Source organism: Metopolophium dirhodum, chromosome 7 (genome assembly GCF_019925205.1).
Source record: "Metopolophium dirhodum isolate CAU chromosome 7, ASM1992520v1, whole genome shotgun sequence".
NCBI lineage: Eukaryota > Metazoa > Arthropoda > Insecta > Hemiptera > Aphididae > Metopolophium > Metopolophium dirhodum.
Genome location: NC_083566.1, coordinates 12,317,745 through 12,335,121, shown reverse-complemented (window position 1 = coordinate 12,335,121; position 17,377 = coordinate 12,317,745). Strand labels below are relative to the sequence as shown.

At 33.2% G+C, this 17,377-nt stretch overlaps 1 protein-coding gene across 2 annotated transcripts in view; it reads left to right on the top strand.

The window, feature by feature from the left end:
- LOC132949721 (furin-like protease 2) overlaps window positions 1-17,065 on the top strand; it is a 146,872-nt gene extending 129,807 nt beyond the window's left edge. Inside the window, exons 12-20 of one of the 2 annotated variants that reach the window (XM_061020752.1) lie at window positions 1,292-1,919; window positions 4,390-4,562; window positions 8,975-9,162; window positions 9,266-9,422; window positions 11,529-11,800; window positions 11,923-12,217; window positions 12,670-12,869; window positions 14,438-14,904; window positions 15,939-17,065. In XM_061020752.1, the coding sequence (XP_060876735.1) occupies window positions 1,292-1,919; window positions 4,390-4,562; window positions 8,975-9,162; window positions 9,266-9,422; window positions 11,529-11,800; window positions 11,923-12,217; window positions 12,670-12,869; window positions 14,438-14,904; window positions 15,939-16,049 (2,491 nt within the window). In that variant the 3' untranslated portion in view covers window positions 16,050-17,065. Of the gene's footprint in view, window positions 1-1,291; window positions 1,920-4,389; window positions 4,563-8,974; window positions 9,163-9,265; window positions 9,423-11,528; window positions 11,801-11,919; window positions 12,218-12,669; window positions 12,870-14,437; window positions 14,905-15,938 lie in introns of both variants that reach the window. The other variant, XM_061020751.1, reaches the window with a different exon arrangement.
- Window positions 17,066-17,377: the final 312 nt, after the last annotated feature.

Genomic DNA, 17,377 nt, shown 5'->3' with positions numbered 1-17,377 from the left:
TAAACACAATTTTTTTTTATAAGCATTTAAAGTTCGAATTTTGACAAAATTTATCAAATTTAAAATTTAATAATTATTTTGTAATTGAAAATGTATAAATTGTTCAACTTTTATAGCTAAGGATTGAAAATTTAAAACAAGGTTCCACGTAAATAGGTTATATATAAATTACTTTATTCACAATAATATCATCAAATATACTTGGTAATATCATAGGCTGACTGACCGTTATCGCTCAGAATGGCTTGAATTCAAATTTAACACCATCCATTACAGTGACCCACTTGTCACCTACTGTACAGCAGAGCGACATCCACTTACCCACCTTTTTTTATATTAATCTACCGATAAATATTTGATTTATTGAAATTAATTAGATAGTTAATTTAGTACGCATGTAAAAAACTTTTTCGTCTCTTGTATAATAGTCGTATGCATTAAAAATTCGTAGTTATAGGAATTATTTAAAAAATGTTTTGTCATACCAACGGTAACAGCTCTGTATACATATAATCATGCTGTTACACCCAATATTTATGTTCAATTTCTTTTTTCAATTTAATGTTTGAGTTGTATTTGCATACGGGCTTTTGTTATTCCACCTTTCCTTTTTATACCCCGTCAACCCAAATATTTTAATCGTAATTTATTATTAATTAATAAACTCCAGCGGCTCCCAAACGTATTTGAACAGGATTGTACGCAACACAAAAGGTTTAAGAACCACTGGCCTATGTATAATTTAATCATATTTACTCACATATACTCACTTCCAGTCATCTGCAGTCATCACCCAAAAGTAAATTTGACGAAGCTCTTTAACAGAGTTGCGATTTAAAGTTCAGTAATCCTTTTTAAAAAGATAAAAAAAATCCTATTATAGAGGTCTTTCGGTTTCCTTGAACCAACATGGGTTATTACTTATTAGAATATAGAATATAGGCGTATCCTACGTACTGGAAATTTTATAAAATCGATTCGATTCGTTTAAAATATTATCGCCCGGTGCCTGCGGTGTTTTGCTGTAGTTATAGGTACAATCATGTGTATGAAAATATCGTTAAGCTTAAGACGATAAACACTAAAATCGTACTTCACAGTCACACAGATATTATTATACACCTAGCTAAAATTTAACAGCGGTTATGGTAGACAATGTTTTGAATAGGTATACCTATTCTATTATAATGCATAATATTTGAATATTTGATTTTGAATGCTTATTTTTTCATTTTATTTCCCCGATAATCGTGACGATATTATAACGCTTATAATGTATCCATGTTGGCAGGCAAATCGACCCTACCCCGGGTAGCACGATGACCGTTACCATGGAGGTGGGTGGATGCGCGGGCAGCCTGAACGAGGTACGATTCGCCGAACACGTGCAGTGCAAGATATCTTTGCGGTTCTTCCCGCGTGGCAACCTGCGCATCGACCTTACCTCGCCGCTGGGCACCACATCCACGCTGCTGTTCGAACGACCACGGGACGTGGTCAGTTCCAACTTCGACGACTGGCCGTTCCTGTCCGTGCACTACTGGGGCGAGAAGGTGGATGGCACGTGGACGATGACCGTGCACAACGGCGGCAACCGTCACGTCAACCAGCCCGGCATACTAAAGAAGTGGCAGCTGATATTCTACGGCACGGCCACCAACCCGATACGGCTACGGTCGGCGCACTCGCAACCGTCACCGCCGTTTGCCATATCACAACAACAGCAACAGCAACTGCTTCTCCAGCCGTCCAAGGCCTCCACCGCCGGTTTCCCGTTCGCCCAGCTCGGCGGCGGAAACGGCAACGGGCAAGTGTCCGGCACCCCGTCCATATACCACTCGAGCATCGCCGAAATATTGTCGCAGGCCGGTTTCCGGAACCTGCCCGACGTGTTCGCCGCCGCCGGAAGTGACATCGAGGTGAGATATTATTATGCCCGATTTTCTTACGAACCCAAGACTTTTCTAGGGTCCTTGTGGAATCGTATTGTAATATTAACTCGTTATAACTGCGATCTTATAGGCAATTATGGTAAGGATCGTTAATAGACATAATATACAATAAAACCAACATACTATATTGTACGCTACGGGAGAGTATTTCTGATAACGAATAGTCCATTTCCCAAGCACCTCAACTTTAAAATGTCCAGATGGAGCTTATGCATCCGTGGAGTTTACACCACAACTTGTACCAATACCAATGTATTTACACTGGAATTTAATTTTCAAATTAAACGGCGTTAAATTCATGTAGCCTCCCCTCCAACTGTCTATAGTATCAAACTTTTTTTAATATTTTAACAACTAATTTTTAACTTTTGTAACCTCGGAATTCCTCTGCAGGAATCCATCATTCAAGGTGGTTTTGGCCCGCAATTCGAAAATATTTTAAACAATTGTAATTTATTTATGGATATATAACTAATTATTAGTTATAACTATATTAGTATTAAATGGTGCCTGGGAAATGAACCTGTTGAAATCACAAAATCGTTGCAGATGAATATGTGTGAAAAGTTATTTGCTTCCCGATAATATTTTGAATGCAAGTTACCTACGTACATATAAAATGTAATTTCTGATTTTAAATTTACTAACGTGCCAAACTATCGAGGTGCTACTCTACTTATATGTACTACAAATTATATACGTGTCGTGCGCATTCGATTAAACTACGCAAAATTATATTTCTGCAATTTTTACATACCTACTATACAAGGTATACACCAAGGTATTCTTCAGATATTCCTAAGCATAATATTTTCCAACCCTATTCATAATATATAATGTTCTATAAAATATATAAACACCTACAATAAATTCTAATTTAAAAATAACGGTCGTTTGACGTGTGAAACTAAATATTCCTTCGTGGAACTTGTGAATAATATCGGTGACTGTGCATTCCACTCCAACGCGCAATCCACGGGAAATAAGCGATGGCAATAGACAATAGTGTCGTTGGACCGGAGGTGATCCAGACAAGTTTCGCCATTACACAACACCATATAACACGCACTCCTAGCGCATGACCTTTTAAACAATAAGCGACAACAATTTATCAAATTTAAGGTAAAATATCCAAAATGTGATCAATTTGGTTGATGGAACGTTAAAACAACGACACGATTATTGGTCTTACATATTACAAAAAAACTTTTAAGAAATAGCGAAAGTTTAAATTTGATTTTTTGTTCTCTTGTGCGATTTATTAAAAAAGATACTTTTTAATATAAAACGCTTGTAACATAAATATACAGACCCTATATTGACTTTACAGACGGACTGCACCGTTCTCGTGACGAATTTATTTGTCAGCCCAATCGATAATTTATAAGACCATAAAGTTCTTCTGGGAGAAGAAATGATACTTTTTCCGTATTGATACTATATTTAATACGTATAAAATATAGGTACAGAACGGAACTTCTGCATCGTTAAATGAAAGACAATGGAGTTATGAGTATTATACCTATCCACCCCACTCTGGTCGAATATTTTGTTTGCAGGATACCAACGCATGCTCTAATTAATTAATTGGGTTATTATATAGGTATTAATGAATATACAGTATAGGTACCGTACGTCGTACGTTGTATGTCATGTTATTGTTATTATTGTTTACCAGTGTTCAATGACTCGTATCGAGTGTGTTATATTATTTATTATAATATAATCTGTTACATAAGCAATAGTTTAATATTTATTAATACTTTAATAGGTATCATTATTTGTTCAACTCTATTTCCTAATTTTGACATCCTTTTCAAAAAAAAAAACTTTAAAATGTTAAAGAAGTGGCGAGCAAATTGTTCTATCGGTTATCGTTTACACGTTACACCTTCACCTGCAGATGAAGATTCTCCTATACTTAGACGAATCATTCGTTCCAGTTATTTCCTACCTTTCCCCTCCACGTGCACACATAACTTCCTATTATGTACAACGTTGAAATAATTCTACACAGCTCAAATTATCTCATCCATTCCTGACAGTTTCATCCCCATCCCTACCCACATGCCGATTATGCAAACACTGACGTGACGTAATGTACTTCTCCTTAAGCTCGGGGATCAATATATTTTATATTAACGACCCTACAGCGACTAAAAGCAGAATCGAAGAATCCTCCCTAGGTGGATTAAATGACATTTGATTCCTCGTAGTCCTTTTTTCCTTATTCTTCTTTTGTAATCGATGTCTTTGTGCGTAAGAAACAACAAAAACATTCGCAAACGTCTGTTACCTAATTAAAAACTTATCGTTTTTCCTTTTTATATCTTATACATTTTCTGCAAAATTTCTCCAAAATTGTATATTACAAATCAGCCCATATGAAACGACTAATGTTGAACATGTTTTGTGTGTTTGTGTTATATGTATGCAGACGTCAGTCACGTCCCTCACCAGCACGCGCTCAAACTCGCAGACCACCCCCGCCGAAAGGCCGATTGATGGACAGACGATTTTGCACGATTGCGACCCCGAGTGTGACGCTTTTGGCTGTTACGGCAAAGGTCCCACACAGTGCGTCGGCTGTCGAAACTTTAAACTCGACAAGTAAGAGACTAAAGCATTTATATTGTATATTTCTGTGTAGTTGTATTATTGTAATGTATAAAATAATATTATTATTGTTTTATATCATGTTAACCAGCATATTATGGGCGTTTTCTGTTTTGTAACAAACGTATAATTGTATTTTCATATTTTGTCAGAATTAGCGTATCACGTGTATACCGACACGATAATATGACGTAATGTATGACAACGATATTATTACACGACGTTTGGTATTTGTGTGCTAATTCTGTATGGCAATAACGGTTATTTAACGACGTCAAATTATAACATATAGGAAGGTATTAGCACCTGCTACATAGCAGCAGGTTCCTGCAATGATTATTATCGAATACCATTCGAGGGACCATCGAAAACAATAATCATTGATCTCACGTGCCGGTGCTATTGTCTTTTATCTCCGCGTAAGGATAAAATATTTAAATAACTTCAACGATGTATACGTTTCATGAATTCGGTCGTGGTAACCGATTTGTCGTGTAACACCGATGCCGTCATATAATCGAGTTATTACATACCGTATTTTATTATGTAGACGTCTGCGTTCTTGAATAATACACGGAGAGAAATTTAGTTCCTCAACACTTAGGAATAATTATTTATGATCATTCTGCGAGTCATTTGATTTCGACGAACAAATAAACAATATATTGTATAAAAGCGAATTCAAATCGCGATAGTAACTGCCGTATAAATTATTCTCATATAATGAATCCATTGAAATCGCGTTGTAGTATCACACTGTTGACCTCAGCATACGCGTAGAACTGATTTTATTTATTTAATACTCAGTCATTTATTGTGAATATAACATATTAAACCGATCATAAATCAAAGTATTAACCCAACCGTCTCTGTAAGTTATGTACCTATAGTTTTTATTAAAACGTAAACTTTACTTTTTAATATAATATATTATATTATTATATCTCTATAATGTAGTTGTACCTATACATTCTCAGTTCAATATCAAAGAAGAAATGTTCATAATGTTTAGTCATCTTTTAAGGTTTATATTTTATGCATTTTCTTACAGACAAAAAAAGTAAACACATTTTTATATCGTACAAAACGCAAAAAACCCTACTGATATAGAGGTAAGCTCGTAAACGCTAACACAATAAAACAGACGCGTTGGTTTTGTGCTTGTTTGTTGTACGTATTATAGTGATACACTGTTATGGCAATGTATTTTTGCCATGCAAGCTCCGTGAAATAATAATAAACAAAATTCGATCATTGGCATTAAACAAAGTTAGATTTGCCCACCTAACGGCTATAATAAAATATATATATTCAATGGTACAACGCACGCATACGCGATTTAAACTATATTTCGAACGAAAATAGAAGTATATACTATTTCTAAGTTAACCTATATAGTGTAGTAAATATTTTAAGCATTCGCGTTACAAAAATACAAACGCCACTATAGAATTAGAGAACTTTGAAAATGTTATGGTGTGACACTGTGACCTATATAATATTTATAAAATATATATTATATGCATATAAATATATAATGTGTAAATAAATGTAAAATGGATGAAAATGAAAAGTTGTGAGAGTATTTTAAAATAAAAAATATGTTATCCGAACAATTTTATAACTAAAATATAAATAAACTTTTCGGGAGCTGTCAATCCCAAATTAAAAAAAAAAAAACAAAAACAAAACAAAAAAAAACTTGCGAAATAAAAAAAAAATCGTAAAAGTAAAAATAAAAAAATAATAATAAATAAATAACTAAGTAGAAAGTTTTAAATTTCATGCATTACCTTCTCATTAAATGTTCTACATGGTCACCTCCGAAAGCTATGCAAAGTTGTATTAATGAACGTAACCGTGTTTGGAACACTTACTGTGTTTCGCGCACGGCGTACCTATATTTGTGTTTCGCGACTTTCGTAATGCGATTTCTCAGTTGTTCAACCGTTGTTATCTCTACGGCAGAACTTTTCATTCGCAACTCGTCGTCTCCTAATTTATCCTGTTGGCTGCGTGTCTGCAATACAGGTACTGCACACATTGTTAAAATTTAAACATAGTACAACCGAAATAAGTCCGCGAAAAGGTTTACTCAGCCCTCGTACAAGTTTGTGCTTCGATAACATATTATTTAAATCTCTATGTATATTGTACATACTGCCATATTCCGTTTAAAACCCATTATTATCCTCGCAGCGTTGTTATTTTTCAAAAAAATATTTTATTTCCTACGTTGTGCTTCTTTTCTTCGTTGTTATTAGACATGTTATTATATATTATCTAACGCGTGAAACTCAATACGTTTGTGGGCGTTTACACAGGGTTGGGTGATGTATAATATTCTTGAAATGTTTACGTTAAAGCAACAGCAGGTACGTCACAACCATTATAAATGAAGTATAATTTTTGCATCGCATTCTTCTATTATTATATTTATCAAGACGATGGTGTCCTTCTCGTCTGAAAATTTCTTTTGACGTTAAATTTACTTTTGATAAGCTTTGCTGTAGGTACATCATATTATACTATATATCGGTCTCCACTATATAATAACAAGTAGAATGATTTATATATGTTTAGAATTCAGAATATTTATTTGCCAATTATTTTTGTTAAACTTACAGAGAAAGAAAAATATGGTAGTGGTATTATTATGCATTATATATTATAATACCAAGCTAATAATATTCCGAAGTCAGTTCGGTAGTCTGAACGTTGTTTTTTGTCAACAGACTATAATATTTAAAAATGTTGATATCATATCTTTGTTGAATTGACCACATTTAAATTCACAGTTGATAAACCACCCCTTAAATAGAGAAAACTTGTTTATTCATCAAATCGAAATATATATTTTTTAATAATATATTATATATATTGGTATTTTTCATTGTATGCTGCAATGTACATTACATTGACATTGCTTCATAACCACGCCGCGGTGCGTACACATTTAATAATGTAATTTTTATTCATTTTTTTATTTTAATATTATTCATTGAATTTCCGAATATAATGAATGTCAATAAAAATAATGTAATACAAAATAATATAAATAAATAATTATCATACAACCCTTAAACTAATAATAAAATTGGTTTTAATGCATTCTACGAAATTATTATTACAAGTGTAATATAATAAAGTGCACTTGGCTTGCAAGTTCTAACGTAATTCGATTTAAAGAAATTTTAATTTTAAAATGTTCAAATTTTCTAACATAAAAATTAATTTTCCTATAACGAAATTTTACTCCTTAATTTATATTAATATATTCATCTCTAGTTTGAAATTGATTATTAAACATTTTAGCATTACATTTTGCATAGTTAATAATTGTTTTGAATTTAATCAGTTGAACTTGGGATGATAAATACATATTAATAACAAAACTCAAAACTTAATTTTCCTTTACTCGTCATTTATTTATTGTACATTTATAATTGTATAAACAGTTAAATAAAATACCGCTTAGAAACATGCTTTCAATGTTTAAAGTTTAAGTCTTCAAACTGTAAAATGTTGTTCAAATTATTTTTTTTAAAAATGTAAAACTCGATTTATTTGTTTCCTTCCAAGCCGAACTCAAAAACTGAATAAATGTACGTATAATGAGTTGTTATAAAACTAAGAAATTCTGAATTAATTAAAACATGTTGACAATGAAGTGATTTCCAGATAGATACTTTGCAACCTATTAGTAAATTTATTTCCAAAATTAAAACTTTTTCAAAATACACTTAAGCACATTTAATTCTTTTAAGCTCTTTTGTTATATTATGTTTTCCTAAAAAATAAAACTAAGATAAACACTTCAATTTACAAAACAAATTGAGTATTGATTATTTACCACATGATGTATGTGTTTCCCGGATACGGACAGCTGCACTGCTTTTTTAAATTCTGAGTAGAGCGTGGGAGCTATTTACAATGAATGATGTATTTATTTTTCTCGTTCTCCCACATAAGAAAACATTTTTGTAACAATAAAAATAATCCAAAAGTTTCTTTAGATTGGATATATTGAACTAGTGAGTTAATAAGAGAGTTATGTTTAGATTTTCCTGGTAGTTTAAAAAAAAAACGTATTCCAATAAATGGTGAAATTTATTGCCCACCTGACACCTATTTTTAAGAAAATCTCAACCATTTTTTGGTTCCGAACCATTAAGAATCGTTTTACAGATGTGATCATTTATCATTTCTTCCAAACATATAAACACACTCATCCCAGGCGCCCATACGTATATCATCCCTATACCTCACTTAATCAAGAACGGAAACGGTGTTTTTCTTGGTTGAAAAGATTATTTATTAAATTTTTTTTTTCTTTTTTAAATTTGCTCGGGTACCTCTATCCAACGTTATCAATTTTACGAATACCTTGTTTCACTTGTTTTCAGCACTTGTGTCAGTCGTTGTCCACCCCGCAGTTTCCCGAACAAGGGCGGCGTGTGCTGGCCATGCCACGAGTCGTGCGAGACCTGTGCTGGAGCTGGACAAGATAGCTGTTTAACATGCGCTCCCGCTCACCTGAGGGTTACCGATTTAGCCGTTTGCTTGCAACAATGCCCGGACGGATACTTTGAAAGTAATTATTTTCTTCTTATCTCGACATCGTTTAACAGACCAACATATATATTCGACCTATGCTGCTGATTTGCTAACCTATCTGGTTTTGTGTACACTTGTAGATACGGAAGAAGGCACTTGCGTCGCTTGCGGTCCAAACTGTGGAAGTTGTGAAGGTCGTCCCGACCATTGTACTAGTTGCGAACATCACCTGGTACTCCACGATAATCAGTGTTACGCAAACTGTCCAGTCAACACATACGAGACCAACGATTACCGGTAAGACAACACTGTACCTACTCCTCAACTCAATTGTTTCAAGTATTTGTGTATAAAAGTGTTAAAATACTTTCATTATAAAGTATTTAAATCGTATTTTATATAGGAATCGCATTATTGTTGGTATTGTCGAAATAACAAAGATTATTCTATAGAATTATAATTTATGTATGAATAGGACCGGATGACGGATAAACATACTTCGAACAAATTATATCACCAAAGCGTAACAATAACTTATTTAAACGAATATTATTAATTTAATTAATATATTATAATATAAATATATTCTTACTTTTAGATTCTGAGTGAAACGATGAATGTATTGATTTTACAATGATGTGTGTTTTTTTTTTTATTTTTTTATTTTTGTGTCTGTGTACACGATAAGTAGTCGAAATAATGCTTCGATTTTCGACTTCAGTATCTTGTTCGATGGGAAAGTGAATATCGTTGGTGCATTGGGGAGGTCAAAATTTTAATTTCCCAGTAGTTTTCAAAAGCGATGTGAAAAACAAAAGAAAAATTAAGGAAAAACGGGAATTTTTACGCAAAATCGATATTTAACAAAATCGATTTTGGTTATTGGTGTAACTCTAAAACAAATGACCGTAGATGCATGAAATTTTCACTGGTTGTTTATATTAGCATTTTCTATACACCATAAAATTTTCCAAATATTTTGACTCTTTTTGAGCTGTTTACAGCCATTGTCAGTTTTCAATTTTTTTAGTTTTTTTTTCTATAAATATCAATAAAATTTTATCTATTGAGTAAAAAAGCTTGAAAATTTAATAGAAGGCTCCTAGTTTATTGTTTCAAAGGCAGATGAAAAAAATTAAAAATCCTTAGTCACAGTTTTTAATTATAAGCATTTAAAGTTCAAATTTTGACAAAATACGGAAAAATCACGAAAAATAGCAAATTATTTTGATGAGAATTCATAAAAATTTTTCTTTTTAAATCTAAGATTTGAAAATGTAATATAAGATTACTCATAAGTTTGTCTACCTTTATCAAAAAAAAAATGTCTAGAAGAAACTTAAATTAAATTTTTATGAGCGTCTGAAATTTATATTTTTACAACATTTGATATTTACTCGATTTCTCATGTAACGATTTTTTTATTTTATTGTAATTAAAAAACGAATGACTGTAGATACTTGAAAATTTCACTGAATGTTTATATTAGCATTTTCTATACACCATACAATTTTGAAAATATTTTGACTCTATTTGAGCTGTTTACGGACATTGTCAGTTTTCAATTTTTTTAGTTTTTTTTTCTATAAATATCAATAAATTTTTATTTGTTGGGTAAAAAAGCGTGAAAATTTAATATTAGACTCCTGATATATCGTTTTAATAGCAGTTGAAAAATATTAAAAATACATTTGCACAATTTTTTTTTATAAGCATTTAAAGTTCAAATTTTGACAACATTTATCAAATTTATAATTTATTAATTATTTTGTGGTTAAAAATTTATAAAATGTTTAACTTTTATGGCTAAGGATTGAAAATTTAAAACAAGGCTCCACGTTAATAGGTTATATATAAATTACTTTATTCACAATAATATCATCAAATATACTTGGTAATATCATAGGGTGACTGACCGTTTTCGCTCAGAATCGTTTTTCTTATACAATGATATTATATCATTGAATTCAAATTTAACACCATCCATTACAGTGACCCACTTGTAACCTACCGTACAGCAGAGCGACATCCACTTATCCACCTTTTTTTTAATGTATTTTAGTAATAAATTTTGAAATACCTATACTTTAAATAAAACATAATTGTATCATTACCTTATCTATTTTTGGGTAATATTTAAAAATATTCTTAACAACACTGCTTCCCAGTTTTATTATATTTTTTCAGATCGATGGTCGATTTGATAAATTGTGATACTATTAATAATTATAGTTTTCCTATCATTATCCTTTATTTCCTATAAGTGATGCCACTATTATTTTATCAATCAGTGAGTGGTTCAATTTCATTTTTATTTTTTAAATAACTATGTGCTGTCATATTATACATGTACAAATTTAAAAAACTGCTTTTATGATTAAATGTGTTCGAAAATTATTCCAGATGTGGCTCGTGCGATTCCAAATGCGAGTCGTGTACCGGACCCAATGCCGACCAGTGTATAACTTGCAAGTCGGGTTATTTCGAACTCAAAGGAACATGCCATTCGAAATGCCCAGACTTCTATTATCCGCACCATAAACGACACGAATGTTTAGACTGCCCCATGGGCTGCGTCGCTTGCAATTTGACCGAATGTCACTCCTGCGACCAGGGTTTCACGTTGAACAAAAAAGGCCGATGCTTAAAAACCGGCAGCCAACAATGTCAATCAGGTGAGAAAATATTAATACATATTATGTTTGCTATAACGGGTTTCAAGCGCCATTCGGCTTGGCAAATGATCAACCCACGATCGTAAGACGTCAATAATTTTTTTTTTCGATCACTGAAGCAGGCCAGTTCTGGACTGGAACACAGTGTCAGTCGTGTCACGGGTCATGTGAAACTTGCAGCGACTTCTCCAACGAAAACTGTCTGTCTTGTCGTTCGCCGACCATGTTCCAGTCTCCGGGCTCGTGCGTGGAACAATGTTCACCCGGGTTTTACCCGGACTTGCGATTCGGCAACTATGCTACGTGCCAACCGTGTCCGCATCCGTGCATCGAATGTGTGTCGCGCACCAACTGTACAATGTGTCACTCGCCTTTGCTGTTGCAGACCGGCCAATGTCGTACGACATGTGCCCCAGGGTATGTACATTATAATTTATAATATATATTTTGTACAAGTTGATCCAGGACTGTATTGGTGCTGATTTTATAAGTCAGTATTTGTTTTTGATAAAAATAAATTGCGTACAGTTTAAACTTTGAAGGTACATTAATATAGATAATTATTTTAATATTTCCTTATTATGACTTCCTATAATTTTAAGTACGATTGTACAAATATCGAATATTAAATAAATAGCTTTTATGATTTTAATTTTTGATCAAGAATAATATTTTAGTATAGCACTGTAGAGTGGCCAGTCAAATAGGTCACCTCGCATTTAAATAATATGTTAGTCATCTCACATGAGTTTGAGACAATTCCGCTTTTGTGACGGACAATGATCATTGAGCAGTTTTTGATATCATTTTTCATTAATTATATAATATATTAAATAACGTGTGCCCATGGGCTTACAATGTGTTTGTAGATATTATAGTGACGTGGGCTCGTGCGCCAAATGTTATCTGAGTTGTATGACGTGCAGCGGACCCCGCAGGGACCAGTGCGTCAGTTGTCCACGCGGATGGCAGTTGGCCGCCGGTGAATGTCATCCCGAGTGTCCGCAAGGTTTTTTCATGTCGGACTTCGGTTGCCAGAAATGCCACCATTACTGCAAGACTTGCAAGGGTAAGTTCAATGTTTTAGATCATTTGCGCTGGCCACTCGTCTCGTATATAATTAATAATTATTATTTATTAGTAATAAATAGGTAATAATTATTTATTATATGCGAGACGAGTATTAGTCAGAGTAGATATTATTACTGTCGTATTCTATAGTGAATTATCTACAGCTCGTGCATATTTCGGCAATAATTAAATAACTCGAGTGAAAAAAATTAGATCTCGAAATTTACTGTGTACACATTTTGCATATTCTAGATGCTTCGTCAAAATGTCAATTATAATTAATAATAGGCTGTTCACTTGTTCCATAAATCGATCATTATTTCTTATACTTAATACAATTGGTTATTCATACATTTTATTTGTGTAATACTAAAAAAAATGAGTGTAAATTCACTATAGATTTTTATTGTGTCTAAAGTTAAAATGTTGATAAAATTCTTCACAATCACAAAAATTTGTATTTTATATCGAGTTAGAAATGTATAAGAATTTTCCTTTTGATATCTCAGATTTGAAAATGTAATAAAAGATTTTCATAAGTTCTTTTTACCTTTAACAAACAAAATGGTTTATCGGGAAGTCAAATTAATTTTTTATGAGCGTTTGAAGTTTAAATTCTTTCGACATTGGATATTCACCTGTGAACAAACGATTTCTAATGGAACGGTTTTCTTATTTTCTTTTAATTCAAAGACGAATAACCGTAAATATTTGTAATTTTCACCAAATATTTATATTAGCATTTTCTATACATGGTATAATTTAAAAAACATTTTTACTTAATTTTGAGCTATTTATATACAGTTTTAATTTTTAGTTTTTTCCATAAATACCAATATCAAAAAACTTTAAAATTTAACACAAGGTTCCTCTTAAGTTGTTTGGATAGCGGTTCAAAAATATTAAAGATAGAATTTATGATTTTTTTTTTATAAGCATTTAAAGTTTAAATGGTGATACAATTTATCAAAATAACGAACATTTTAAAATTATTTTGGCATCGATAAAAATGTATAAAATGTTCAATTTTTATAAGAAATGAAGCTAAGAATTGAAAATTTAAAAAATGGTTTCTCGTAATTATTTCATACTGTAACCAAAAATGAATTGCTTATTCTGTTGGTTCCAAACATCGAAAATAAAGATAGATAAACCTTCTAATCCATCACTACACATAATATACATCTAGACTTACCACGTACCCATTTTAAAACAAAACCCAGACGTTAATAATTATAACTGGGTACAACATGTATAATGTTAAGTTATAAATTAATAGGCAATGGTATTAGGTAATAAAATTTAAATATAATATACAATTTCATAATTATTTGACTATTATATTTAGAAACACACTTTTTAATTTCGTAGGTAGGTACTGCACATTCAATATTTCATACTACACAGAGTGTGTACTATTGCACTCCGTTTTAGTCACCGACTTAAGAATAACTTCGAAATGTTTCTAATTCTAATTTTGTATTTTTAAGTTACCAATCGATGATAAATTAAATGTTCACACTATTGAATATAATATACTTAATGTATTGGCGTTGTCTTTTGCAGGTGAAGGCCCGCTGCAGTGTACGTCGTGTCCACCGCACTTCATGCTCGAGGACGGCCTGTGCTCAGAGTGTTCGGGGTCGCAGTACTATGACCCACCCACGCAGCTGTGCAAGCCGTGCCATGCGTCGTGCCGCGCTTGCAATGGACCTGGTCCGTTTAGCTGTTCGGCCTGCATGTTCCCGCTGCACCTTGACCGGAAGAACACTCAGTGCGTGTCGTGTTGTGGACCGCGCCCGCATGACGACTGCTGCAGCTGCAACTCGGACACCGGCGAGTGTCACAACTTGACGCCTGCCGAAAAGCGTCGGACATCGGTAGACAACGAACTGGACAACTTGGCCGCGGTAGAGTCCGTCCGTCGCGATCCGATCGTTCAGCCACTCAGCATTAAGGCCGACGCCACTTTATTCGGTTACTTGGCCTTGGCCATGTTTGCTTCCGGCCTGGTCGTATTGTCCGTAGTAATGGTGAGTGTCATCTCAAATAATATTTCCGGCTACAGTGGTGGCCGTAAACGTTAGTAATTCGGCACAGATGCACGAAGAAAATTAATATTTAACTTTAACTCCCCACCCCTAAATCGTTATGCTATAATAGTTTTTAAATCTATAAATTAAGATCTTAAAAATCTCAGTCAGTGCATATCTATGAATATTTCTTGTGAGTGATACAGTGATACAATTTTTAAATCGTTCACCATTTACACTTTTTTCAGTAGTTGTACCTTGGTCGCAGCCGACCGTCCAAAAAAATTCTCATAATTACCATTTTTCTTCTTCGAGACATTCCCCGATCGCTCCCGATACTACTCTCCCCCACAACGCCCATCTCATGTTATTATCGATAAGCGAGCATGTGATTGTGAATCGGTGTACAAAATGGCGCAAGTTGGCCCTAGGGAAAAGAAGTTTGCGTAGCTCACCAACCAGATAGAAAGACCCGGGTTGTTCTGTACTCTTTTGCTGTGTTAAAACGCTGCAACGAACAAAAATTTAAGTATGTAAATAGTTTATTAACTCAAGGGCCGCGGGAAACCGCACACCGACCTCCCCCCTCCTCGGTAGCACTTTACAAAAAGATTTATTTTATCTTCCCGTCGCGGTCGTGTGCCTTAGAAATACGAAATTCTGATTTTTCCGAACGATAACTATATTCGTTTGAATTGCGCCGCCAATGCCGTCGCAGGGATATCCAACGAATTTTCTGTTCAGTCACCGCCGGAGACTATACTACAACTAGGGGCGTGCGCAGAAAAATTGCGGTCTGGTGTGGTTTTAGAAATGATAGGTACTATTTTTTGGTTATTAAAAATCAATCATCGTACGCCAGTGAATTAAATTTTATAACCCGGTGGGTGTTATACTCTCTGCCTGTATCCAAGATGAGTGGGTTTCCAGCCTACCCTATTAAACGCATCGTGTCGTTTATACGTTTGACGAACCTTTCGGATTGTGTATGATAATCGTTAATAACGTTGACTTGTTTGCCGTCTATAATGTAGGTGAAACGAAAGCAAAGAAAACATTCGGGTTACGTGAAGTTGTTGCGGCCACAGGGTGACATGCACTTGGAAGACAACGACAGCAGCACTGCACTGTTCGCCGAAACGTGACCAGCTCACTCGACACCACCATCGATACTCGACAACAACACGCCAGTCCACACGGCGTCTGATCGGCTGCAGCAACAGTGTAGTTCGGCGGAATGTATAATTTAGAACGAAAAAAAAACCATAAGAAAACAACCCACAAACAAACAAACAAAAAAATTATGATGATGATGATAATATTATTATTATTATTATTATTATTATTAGTGCATAATGCGTCTGCTCGCTATTTGTGTTTGATCACTCTCTGTCATAGCCAAACCTTATATACATAATACCCAAGTATTTTCCAACGTCTTCTCTTCGTCGTCATTGTTGTCGTCCTCTTCCTTCTCTACCACTTCGCACTCTTACTAATTTTGTCTTTGCTGAATCTCAATATTGACGATATCGTATTAAAATATTATTGTATTAATGTTATTTGGCCGCTTGTTAAATGGACAAACAATTCATTACAATAGTGTTATTAATTTTAGTTTTGGCATAAGTTCCTTTTCTAATGTAATCGTCTTGAACCATATTTCTTTTACATTCCATTTTTTTTTGTTTTTTATTTACTTTAAAACCAATGCTCTCATATCAAAGCAGAACAAATTACTAAATTCCAACATGAATATATTATTATTATTATACACATGTTTTTGCATAAAATATATGCCAACTCGAGTCGAGTGCATCAAAACTTTTTGTTGTGGTAGTATTGCCTCACAAGTCTTAGATTACCTACCTCTAAGTTAATTTTTTTTAAGCATATAAGTTACGATCAATATGCAGAATAAAAATAAATATAAGTTAAACTAATTGAAATATTCACATTCCATATAGGCTATAATAGACATTTGTTTGCTGCTCGCGATAGTATTCTATGTTTGTTTTAATTACCCTATCGTTATAATCCATAATAACTATTTACATAAAATGTATCAAGGATAAAATCACCATGTGTTTTATTTAAGTATTATTGTTTTGATTTGTTTGTATAATGTTGTTATTATAAATTATAATTATATCAATCGCAACGGATTAATTATTATTAATGAAATTAATAACGAAAAAACATAGAATTATTGCATGTTGCCATGGTGATAAATATATTGTACAATTTTCTGTTGCTACTTCTGTTGATATGATCAAAAAAGGAACAAAGAAAATGAAGAGCTAGCCATGGCTTAAATATACAGTATATATTTCAAGCCATGGAGCTTACTAAAAATGTAATGCTTAACCGTTAATATTTGTGTAAATAAAAACCCTATTAAACTATAGCAATTATGTAGAATATTCAAAGTTTATTATTATTACTATTATTGTTTTTATCCCCCATGGAAGTT